The 12,379-nt window shown below is 35.7% G+C and overlaps 1 protein-coding gene across 1 annotated transcript in view; it reads right to left on the reverse strand.

Annotated features, from left to right (window-relative positions):
• fw (CUB and Sushi multiple domains furrowed) overlaps positions 1 to 12,379 on the reverse strand; it is a 242,425-nt gene that overhangs the window by 98,107 nt on the left and 131,939 nt on the right. The window contains exons 2-3 of the mRNA XM_069832281.1: positions 6,333 to 6,450; positions 4,276 to 4,334 (exon numbers count right to left, since the gene is read on the reverse strand). Coding sequence (XP_069688382.1) covers positions 4,276 to 4,334; positions 6,333 to 6,450 — 177 coding nt within the window. The remainder of the gene's footprint in view (positions 1 to 4,275; positions 4,335 to 6,332; positions 6,451 to 12,379) is intronic.

Consider the following 12,379-nt stretch of genomic DNA (forward strand, 5'->3'; position numbering starts at 1 on the left):
GTTCTAGGTATTACAATAAGACTAATGAATTTAGACAATGAGATGCTGATTGTCGTAAATAGAAATGTAATGTTAGGAAAGATTAGAATATGCGTACCATTATCTATAGTAATGTCACAAGAGTTCTGATATTTGGGAAATCTCAGACCTCGAGTGACATTTATTAGGACTATTTCGTGAATAAAATAAAAACGTAAATAATATATTCATAAAATTCGCTCACAAAATGTTAATAATTGTATTGAATACTTAACCTATTCACACATTGTGAAGTCGAAATAAATGAATAACGATTACTGCAATAAAGAAATTGAATGTTATTCAGTAATGCCAATTGAGAAAAGCGAAATGTATGTTTAAAAATGTTAATTACGTGTACTGCACTTTTCTCTTGTTATTATAACATATTATGTTTTCATTATCTGCTGAGATAATAATTTAATTTAAACATTTTATAATATATTTACAAATAACCTGATTAATACATTAATTAAATGAACAATTGTTATGAAGGAGTGTCACTTTCTTTAGATACAATGGACATGGAATTAGAAGATGTAGATGTAGATGTGGAAGTAGGATTTCGCACTTTATTTAGTACAATGGAGTCATGCTCATCAATTTACGTGGAAAGAGTTGGCGACACTGACTAAACAAAATAACGTCTATTCGACAAATTGATAGTGATAAATAGAGCTGCAGAAATTTTCGCGATGTATGGCTGTGATTGGTTGGAATTCAAAATTTCATTACATTTCATTGACCGAAAATAGAATGACGTCATATAAACGAAATAGTTTTATGTAAAATTGTGACCAATGATTTACCTATGTACAGAAACGGAATTAAAATTTGGAGCGAGTCTTCATGGGAGTCCACCTGTATGGAGACAACAATTTCGCACGACTGTCCACAAGTAGCACATAGACAGAGGCTCTGGTTTACTGCACATGCGCAGTGCGTTGGAGGTGAAACTTATACAATAAGAGAGCTCCAAATTTTATTTCTGTATCTGTACAGTATATTTAGACTCTACAATTTACAAGTGAGATAAATTATCTTATTTTGGGATCATACAACCTTATATTTATAATCTAGGAAATGAAAGATCATGTTTTATGAGTACATATTCAATAATTAAATTTAGAAAAGGCTATTCGATAGCGGGCACACTATAAAGAACACTGCACTATTATGATAGACATAAACACGCGAGAAATTTTGCTGTCATCTTCATGACCCCGATTACTTTAATTTCGAAGACCCAAGAATTATTGTTGCCATGACAATATTTTTCAGGTTGAAGTACTTCTTTATGCATAAATGGTATAAGTCTCGCAGATTCTTTAGAGTCAGGGTAAGAACTAAAGACTTTCCTTGAGATAAAAGCGGCTTGCTCTTAATTTTGTCAAAGTCAGTATGTGAATTTGGTCGGTTGAGGAGTTCACTCATGATATTTTTATGTTTTAGTGAGGTATGTTCAATGTCATACAAATTTATGACACCAAAACATCCGCTTTTATGTTTTCTTTTATGCAGGACTACATCCATGGACACGGTCAGTTGGGGTCTGCAGTTCGAGCTACGCGATAAACGCAAATAATGGCATAGCAAGAACCCTACTTATTTTTTAAAGTAATAGACTTATAACGATGATACCACATCATATTAAGCAAGGAGTCGCATAGCGGTAATGCACAACCAAGTCACTCGTATCTCCTCCCTCACCTCAAGCGACGACCGAATTTTTGGCCGCGCGGCAGAATTCAAATCAATTTATGTCGGCACCCGGTTGACGTAACATATTCGTGCTTGGTGTCTTTGTAAAGCACTCTACGAGATATGTGCCTATTGAGATGAGAATTTAATTTTATATAATAACCAGTGGCTTGTGCAGCAAATGCTGCAAACTAAGTTCATTAGACGTTCAAATAAACATTTTCCAGATTTATTTTCAATGAAGAATACCAGACATTTTGAAAGATATTTACTTCCGTAATAATGAAACATACTCCCTCTGAATGTTTTTTAAGCCAAATACTTTCTCTTCAACCTATCCACCTTCAGGGTTTGAGTTTCAACGCGAAAACGCAAGTAACAATGTCAGGACGATCAGTGGGACAATAGCTATTTCAGGTCATTGTGGATTCTAGGTGAAACTTAAAAAAATGTCAAGTTTGCTATGCTTTCGAACAATAGCATAGCATCTTGGTATAGCTGCTGCATGTAGAGCTTGAAATATAGAGGGTAAAATTATTTTATCCTGCTAAGAGATCTTGCTGAAATGATCGAGAGACTACAAAATTTTGTAGGCTTCTTATTTTATCAGTAAGTAATACCGTTTGGTCTTTCCTTAGGAATTGTAATTTTTGCGATCTCTCGAGCCAATACTGAAGAGAATGACGCATATAAATATCTATAACACACGCCATTAAATATATGAAAAAAGAACCCAACCTCACTTGATTAATAACTATAAAAATATTTGATTTTTAATAACAATATTATTATCTTACGTAAGTTTTGTAGTTATAAACTATAGCTATAGACGCCACTCAGTAAATTGTAGAAATGAAGAGCTAATTTAAGATATTCTCTATTCTATAACCCCAAAACGTTTCACTTTCACATAATCATAATATTAATGAAAAGTAGTCACTTCATGGCATTAACTATAATAATATTACGTTTCTAATGGTAATAATGTTATCAAACCACCTCAAATTTTGCAGATTTTAATATCCAATACACAGCTGTACTCAGAAAATTACACACCGCAGAATCAGACCTGTAAATTATTTTTAGTAAATTTTGAAGTTTTTAATAACCAATTGAATTTGAGCTCTAAATATGTCCGCAAATCTGCAAGTCATGGCCTTCGTGTAATATCCTATTGTTTTTTGTTTATTGTAGTGTGTGTTTTGTTTTATACTGATATCCAATTAGTTCTCAAAACTGACGAAAGATGGATTTTCAAAAATAGGAACATTATGTAGGAAAACTAACGCTTCAGTGAAAGTTACTATTTTTCTGAAAAACTTCGGGTTCCAAGCTTCAAAATGAGGGGTCATTTATTAAAATCCGTTTAGCCGTTTTTCCGTAATTTCCATTATCATTTCAAATTATATATATATATATATATATATATATATATATTTTTTTTTTTTTTTTCTCGGGAAGGAATATACGTTATGAATATGCTATGCACTACCGCTTATAAAAGTAACAAGAAATAGCGAAAATCTAAACCGCAGGCAATAGTAGGTCAAAAGGAATCGAACACGCCCAAAATCACCAGCACCGAGCGAGATAAACGGTTTCAGCAGTCAAGAAAGAAACCGCGGCTCGCTCCGTCGAACAATCTTAGGACTCAAACTGTCGAACCCCTGCCTAGGCCTCCGGAATCGCTGTTCACTTCTGATGAATACAAATTTGCTTGTTTGTCATGCAACACATGACGAAGTACCACGCTGCGTTCATGCAGATTACAGAATATTAAAGCGTTTACTAACCCATAAAAATTATCTCATTCGGTTAGATTTGAACCCGAAAACTTGGATCCATATACAAGCATGGTAGCCACACTATATCTTGCGCTGCGGTGTGGGAGGGAACCAGTAGAGCCTAGCCCCAGTTTGATGAAGTCACTGGTTCGCGCTCCAGACAGACGCCTCGTAGCAAGGCCACTCACTGCGAAGAGAACTTTGAAAGTAACCAGCGCCTCCATAAACGGCTGGCTGACACATTGCTGTATTTCCACTGGATACGGATCAGCAGTCCGGGAGTTGAAGCTTGTCGAGGGCGAAGCGGATTTGAGACACTAAGTTAATAGTATGGCTTCTGAAGTAAATAAAGCCAGGGGTTCATAGAGTGGCGGCTGGTGAATGAGTCCTGCCCGGAACTAGAGCGCTCCTTTGGAAACAATGTGGAGAAGATGAATGGAAGAAACACCGGTCACCAGAAATAGTTATTATTTTATTACTTTTAGGACGCGTCGTAGTTAAGGGTGTCTTCAGCTTGTTGGATGCTGAAAACTATTACGAATATCATGATAATGACACAATACTACTACTACTACTACTACTACTACTACTACTACTACTACTACTACTATTACTACTACTACTACTACTAATAATAATAATAATAATAATAATAATAATAATAATTGCCAACATCTTAAGAAACCCTCACCGGATCTAAAGTCTAATCCTAGATGAATGATAGTGAATGAATGACTGTGGCGAAAACCAACCACATGCTGACGTCACTTACCACAATATGGAAGTTCTCCCTGCCAGCTGCCGGCAGGGGTGCACACCAATGTCGGTATCCTGCACATAAAAATGATTGCCCGTTAATATAACATAAATCCACATTTAAGTAACTTTAAATAATATTTTCAGTAAAAGAATTAAATAGGTTATATTTATTTAAATTGAAACTGTACATTATTTAACTCTTTTTCTTATACATAACTTTTATTTAACAATTTTAATTAGTGTTTTTCAACTCTTACTTAAAATTTAGTTATTTCACTTAGCTCGTAGAATTATATTATTAGATTATTATGGAATTAAAGGCATTGCACACCAATGGTTTCACTCATATCTCAAAAATAGGAAACAGAAAGTCGAAATCAATACAACTATGAAATCTGCATCGACATGAGGAACTATTAATAATGGAATTCCTCAAGGATCAATATTAGATCCTTACTTTTTCTAGTGTTCATAAATGATCTTGCTCCCTAATAAAAGATGTAGGTCATCCCATATTATTTGCAGATGACACAAGTGTAGTCATTACGGCCAATAACTCCAACACATTCCAATCTTCAACAGAGGAAATTCTCCTCAAAGTATGTGACTGGTTCTCAGTCAATAAATTAGTATTAAATTGTGACAAAATTAACAAAATTCAATTTAAATTCTGTCCAAATTCAACCTCGCAAATTTCAAGCGCAATAATTAACAACAAGTCTCTAACAGAAACAACAACAATCAAACTTCTCGGTTTAAAAATCGATAATATGTTAAATTGGAAAAATCATATTGAAGAAATTACTCCCAAACTAAATTCAGCTTGTTTTTCTAGATCTAGGCAAAAGACAGTACGGGTAAATATCAATACCTTAAAACAATATACTTTGCATACTTCCACTCGGTAATGAGTTTTGGAATACAGTAATATTCTGGGGGAAATTCCATAGATAGTAACAGTATATTCCTATTATAAAAAAGAGTAATTAGAATAATAGCAGGTGCCAAATCTAGGGAATCGTGTAGGACCATTTCCAAAAAACTACAAACAATGCCCATGGCTTGTCAGTATATTTTTTCATTAATAATCTTCCTCGTATGTAATCGTGAAAACTTTGTAACTAATTCAACAGTTCATAGCATAAATACACGTCAAAAAATGACTACTTTCATACTCCATTGGCAAGTCCATCGTGCTATCAAAAAGGAGTGCGTTATATGGCAGTAAAAATGTTTAATAGCCTCCCTATCGATATAAAAAATGAAACACAAAACATAAGATTATTTAGGGCCAAATTAAAGAAGTACCTAATTTCTGACGCCTTCTATTCTGTAGGTGAATTCATGACATTCAGCAACGCTTCATGAAATTGATACTAAAACTTTGTGTTGTACTAGTAGACTATATTGTAAACCTCTTCTGTATATATTTCAACTAGACTGTGACTATAAATTAAGCCTTTATAGTGGCATTAAATTTTTTGACTTATTCCTTATTCTAGCTGTGAAGCAATGTACGAATACCATGGAATGTTAATAAATACAATATAATGTAGCTGAAATTGCCCCAAGTACAATCATTTTGCTCTTTCAGGTGCAAACTGTAGCCTATATTTTAAATATGCATTATGTAATTTGTAATTTAAATTTCAATATATAAATAAATTACATTTTAAAGTATTAGATCGTCTCAAAATGTTGACTATCCACAGCTGCTGCAGACTGTCTGCTCTTCCAGTTTGTTGGATACAACCTCGTGACAATTTATAAAGAAGGCTTAGGTTCTATTACTGAATCGTTTAAACTAGTTTGCTGCTACATCTTCGCTTCCACTTGTCACATTCTTAGTAGAGAATTAAACGACGCTATAAAAACTACTATGTCGATAGAATTGGTGATAGAGAGATGAGGCCGAGGATTCGTCATGTGATTACCTGACATTCGCCTTACAGTTGGAGAAACCCTCGGAAAAGACCCAGTCAGATAATAGCCCAAGCGGGAATCGAACCCACGCCCGAGCGCAAGTCAGAATCAGCAGGCAAATCCGCAGCGTTATCAGTGGGGACTTACCCGAACAGCTCGTAGCCCTCATCGCACGTGTAGGACGCGACGGTGCCGGGGGCGAGGTCTGGGTTCGATAGAGAGACCCGCGCGTTCATAGGCACCGCCGGGTGACCGCACTTCACCCCTGAAACCAAGAACATGTATCATTAGACATAACACAGTCAATGCAGACAGGTGGACAGCCATAAGACCGTCAGTCATTATACAGGACGTTCCGTTTGAGAGGACATACAACAAAGACGCTGTGAACAGTTGCTATATATTTTTCAATAAGCTGTAATAATCTACATTCTATGTATAGGGGAGAGTCGGGTAGTATCGGACATCGGGTAATATCGGATAGTGAGTTTCTTTCATCTACCACACGATGATAGTACCTGATTGACATGGTTACGTTTCTGTAATGTCGCATAGAGAAACGTAACCATGTCATTCAGGTACTACCATATGGTGGTAGATGAAAGAAACTCACTGTCCGATATTACCCGATGTCCGATACTACCCGACTCTCCCCTAAATATGAGAATTTTGACCATATTAGAGCTCAATGTGCTACCATTGCGTACAGACACAATTCACACCGTGAGGCTAATAAATTCCTCCCATGTGTGGTCAAACACACAGGTTAGTTTTTTTCAAAAGCTGAGACAATCTCTGGCTTAAGATCATCAACATCATACCAGTGCTAACAACAGCTTCGGTTTCGAGAACACGTCTATGGCTACTAGTGTATGGAATGTTAACTGATCCATTTCTTGAGACGTGCGGTACCATAACTTTATCGACTCTCCGAACACCATACTCAAGGTTAAAATGTCGTTAAACTGATATTACGCTTTTAAATTCTGCAAACCGCAACACACATTTCGCTCGTCGCCTTGCAGTAAACGGCATTTTGTTTATTCAGTCGTTGCTAAGTGATAATCTGACTTCTTTTGTTCATGAAAACAGTGATAACAAACTCCGTGTTTTAGTATCGTATTGCAATTTTTATAGCGATTTTATTTTGTTTTTCCAAGCGTATCAGATTATTATTATTATTATTATTATTATTATTATTATTATTATTATTATTATTATTAATGTCACGCACCAAAGACAGTGTTACTTCCTTGGATTCAGAGCACATTTCGGTCGCAATATTCCTGAATAAGATCTTTGGATTTGAACAGCGAACGTATGTTCAATATCACATAATTACTTCGCATGTGAACAGTTTCGGGGAGGTTTTGTCCCGTCCTCTTATTTTACTTTGTAATTTTAACTTTGCTCTAGAGTATGCCATTAGGAAAGTCCAGGATAACAGAGAGGATTTGGAATTGAACGGGTTACATCAGCTGCTTGTCTATGCGGATGACGTGAATATGTTAGGAGAAAAACCACAAACTATTAGGGAAAACACAGGAATTTTACTAGAAGCAAGTAAAGAGATAGGTTTGGAAGTAAATCCCGAAAAGACTAAGTATATGATTATGTCTCGTGACGAGAATATTGTACGAAATGTAAATATAAAAATTGGAAATTTATCTTTTGAAGAGGTGGAGAAGTTCAAATATCTTGGAGCAATAGTAACAAATATAAATGATACTCGGGAGGAAATTAAACACAGAATAAATATGGGAAATGCCTGTTATTATTCGGTTGCGAAGCTTTTATCATCCAGTCTGCTGTCAAAAAATCTGAAAGTTAGAATTTATAAAACACTTATACTACAGGTTGTTCTTTATGGTTGTGAAACTTGGACTCTCACTTTGAGAGAAGAACATAGATTAAGGGTGTTTGAGAATAAGGTGCTTAGGAAAATATTTGGGGCTAAGAGGGATGAAGTTACAGGAGAATGGAGAAAGTTACACAACACAGAACTGCACGCTTTGTATTCTTCACCTGACATAATTAGGAACATTAAATCCAGACGTTTGAGATGGTCAGGGCATATAGCACGTATGGGCGAATCCAGAAATGCATATAGTGTGTTAGTTGGGAGGCCGGAGGGAAAAAGACCTTTAGGGAGGCCGAGACGTAGATGGGAAGATAATATTAAAATAGTTTTGAGGGAGGTGGGATATGATAATAGAGAATGGATTAATCTTTCTCAGGATACGGACCAATGGCGGGCTTATGTGAGGGCGGCAATGAACCTCCGGGTTCCTTAAAAGCCAGTAAGTAAGTAATTTTATGACAGTGTGTTTCACTGTGATATCTCTCAATAAATTTCGAAGTTAATGTACAACAATTTCATTAAACACTTAATCTTGTTTATTCCTATTGGCATCATAGTCTTCTGTGACCTCAAAACACGCAGATACTTGAGGCTGTCTCACTAACGCTGGACATGCTTCTCTTTGCGTAGTGAGATCTTCCCCCACGCCAGCATGGGAACAGTCTCTTTCCAACCATTTCATCACATTTCACTTACTAATTTTCTTTCAACTATATCACAATGCACGTAATTAAGACTGTTCATTACAAACAAGACTGAATATAACTTGAAATATAGATAACACAGCACGAGTCTGAACAAATTTATTTATAGTTTGGGAACAGTTCCTTGCAGGAACAAGCTTGCAGATTGTGGGTAAAGTTTACTATTTTGTTTTATTCAATGGAATAATCAACCATTATGTTTCTACATTTACACACAATTCAGACCGTGTGTTTATTTATGTTTTACTCCGAGCCAAATATCATCATTCAACACTGACAAACTAAATCAGCCACCGGCGTAGCTCAGCTGACAGAGGTATTTGCCTACTGGTAAGCTGCGCTTGGGCATGGGTTTGATTCCCGCTCGCGCTGTTTACTAGTTGGGTTTTTTCTGCGGTTTTTTCTAATCGTAACGCGAAAATCAGATAATCTATGGCGAATCCTCGCCTCATCTCACCAAATACCATCTCACTATCACAAATTTCATCGATGCTATATAACGTAGTAGTTGATACAGCGTCGTTAAGTAACCAACAGAAACTGAATCGTCAATAGCTTGCACACTGCAAAATATTCTAGTTCTGTGGAAATAAAGCTAAAATTAAACACGCATTTACGAGTAACTTGGCGCTGTCTACAAAATTATTTGCCTTAAAAATACTGATACGTAAATTGCAACTACCAGCTGATTAGTTATCATTCCGGCGTACAAAATAATTGCTCAATGGAACGAGACACTCGAAATGCTTCTTATGCTTCCCTTTATCACACAATAATCGTAACAATGAGACCGAAGTTACAATATTCGTTTTTGCTTTATACGTACAATAATCCCAACAGTGAAACCAAAGACAATATTCTGCTATGTCTTTTCTTAATCATACAATAATATTAACAATGAAACCAAAGATACCATATTCTTATCTACTTTTTACAATAATCATAACAATGATACTATGGTTTTTCTTGCTTTATACAATAAGCATTGCAATGACACTGGTTTTTCTTGCTTTATGGAATAAGCATTGCATGACACTATGATTTTTCTTGCTTTATACAATAAGCATAGCAATGATACTATAATTTTTCTTGCTTCATACAATAAGCATTGCAATGACACTATGGTTTTTCTTGCTTCATACAATAAGCATAGCAATGACACTATGATTTTTCTTGCTTCATACAATAAGCATTGCAATGACACTATGGTTTTTCTTGCTTCATACAATAAGCATAGCAATGACACTATGATTTTTCTTGCTTCATACAATAAGCATTGCAATGACACTATGGTTTTTCTTGCTTCATACAATAAGCATAGCAATGACACTATGATTTTTCTTGCTTCATACAATAAGCATAGCAATGACACTATGATTTTTCTTGCTTCATACAATAAGCATTGCAATGACACTATGGTTTTTCTTGCTTTATACAATAAGCATTGCAATGACACTGGTTTTTCTTGCTTTATGGAATAAGCATTGCATGACACTATGATTTTTCTTGCTTTATACAATAAGCATAGCAATGATACTATAATTTTTCTTGCTTCATACAATAAGCATAGCAATGACACTATGATTTTTCTTGCTTTATACAATAAGCATAGCAATGATACTATAATTTTCCTTGCTTCATACAATAAGCATTGCAATGACACTGGTTTTTCTTGCTTTATGGAATAAGCATTGCATGACACTATGATTTTTCTTGCTTTATACAATAAGCATAGCAATGATACTATAATTTTTCTTGCTTCATACAATAAGCATAGCAATGACACTATGATTTTTCTTGCTTCATACAATAAGCATAGCAATGACACTATGATTTTTCTTGCTTCATACAATAAGCATTGCAATAACACAATGATTTCTCTTGCTTTATATAATAAACATTTCAATGACACTATGATTTTTCTTGCTTCATACAATAAACATTGCAATGACACTATGATTTTTCTTAAACATGCAATATTCGCCGGGCTGATCACGTAACACCATCCCTCGAAATGTTGTCCTGGCTCCGTCTAGAAGATCGTAGGAAAATCAACTGTCTTTCCCTTCTCTTACACATATTGCATTTCTCCACTCCTGTCTATCTTGCGTCTCGTTTTCAAAATTTATCTACCCATCATAACCTAGACACACGATCACAACACTCCTCAATATTATCCATTCCCTCCCACCGAACATCCTCATATTCATCTTCTTTCACTGTGGCTGTTCCTCGGCTTTGGAATTCCCTACCGAGTAATGTCAGGGACTGTCAGACATCAAACCAATTTAAGAATAGGCTAACGAGATATTTTTCTAACAATTCTTGTTAACAATAATAGCTGTTTCAGGTTTCTCAGTGTTTAATGGTTATATATATATCACAGATAAATATCTAAATTATCTCATTATTATTATTATTATTAACCATTTCTTACCAATGTTTATTATTGTCACACTAACATTAATTATCTAGTTTTCATTATTTACTTTCATGTTGTTTTATGGTCTAGATATTAATGTAATAACTATGTAAGCAAATGTATTTAATTAGAATTAGAGTCTGGCTGGGCGGAAGAGAAGGCCTACTGGCCTTAGCTCTGCCAGATTAAATAAATAAATTATTATTAATAATAACAACGAAACCAAAGTTACGATATTCTGTTACGCTTTATACTTACAATATTCGCAACAATGAAACCAAAGATACAATATTCTTTCATTCTTTTTCTTAATCGTATAACAGGCTTAATAGCAACAATGAAACCAAAGACAATATTCTTATATATTTTTTCTTAATCATACAATAATAGTAAGAATGTAACCAGACATACGATTTTTTTTATATTTTCCTTAATCGCATATTACAGCAAGTTAATGCTACGAAATATAACATACGAAAAATGTGTTTTTTATGAACGTATTTAACAAAGCGTGCGCATTTATGTTAGTCTTTAACTAGCGGAGGGATGTTTAGTCCAACCTGAACTGCGTGCAAGCCGATCCAGTTGCGGATTGTCAAGTTGTTGGCCTCCTGCCCACGCCACCAGAACAACGTTCCATACCTGGAAGTCATCTTCAGGGCCCGCCCGCCTTGCTACTTTTCAATTGCTGTGTGTATGCATCTCTCTGCGCACGCACCAACAGGACCCCGGTTTAATTCTCCGTTGAGCCAGATGCACAATTATTCACAGTAGTTTTTTTTTTTTTTTTGCTGACTCCTTTTCTTAACGATCTGCTAAAATTTGAGGAGCAAGAAGAACCTAATGCTTTAAGAACTGTCACTGTTACCAACACTACAGATTTATGTCTCAGGCAGTTGGCCAACCATCGTGTCCGAAGATGTACGAGATATTCGGCAGGATTTCCTCCGCGGCCGACAGAATTTTGCAACCCTCATCTGAGAGAGAGTGCAGCGGGAGCATTGTTGAAACATTTGACCTCTGCGATAGATGTTTGATACTTGGTATCAGTCGGAAAGTGTGGCAACGCATGACGCTATGGTTGTCATAGGTTCACTCCAGTTCCCAGCAGTGTCCGCTGGCTGGAGGAGGTCAAGGTTAGTCGGGAACTGCGTCGGACGAAATCCAACGGAAACTCGTTACCTCAGACAGGCTGCTTATGCGTTGA

This window comes from Periplaneta americana, chromosome 8, assembly GCF_040183065.1.
Source record: "Periplaneta americana isolate PAMFEO1 chromosome 8, P.americana_PAMFEO1_priV1, whole genome shotgun sequence".
NCBI lineage: Eukaryota > Metazoa > Arthropoda > Insecta > Blattodea > Blattidae > Periplaneta > Periplaneta americana.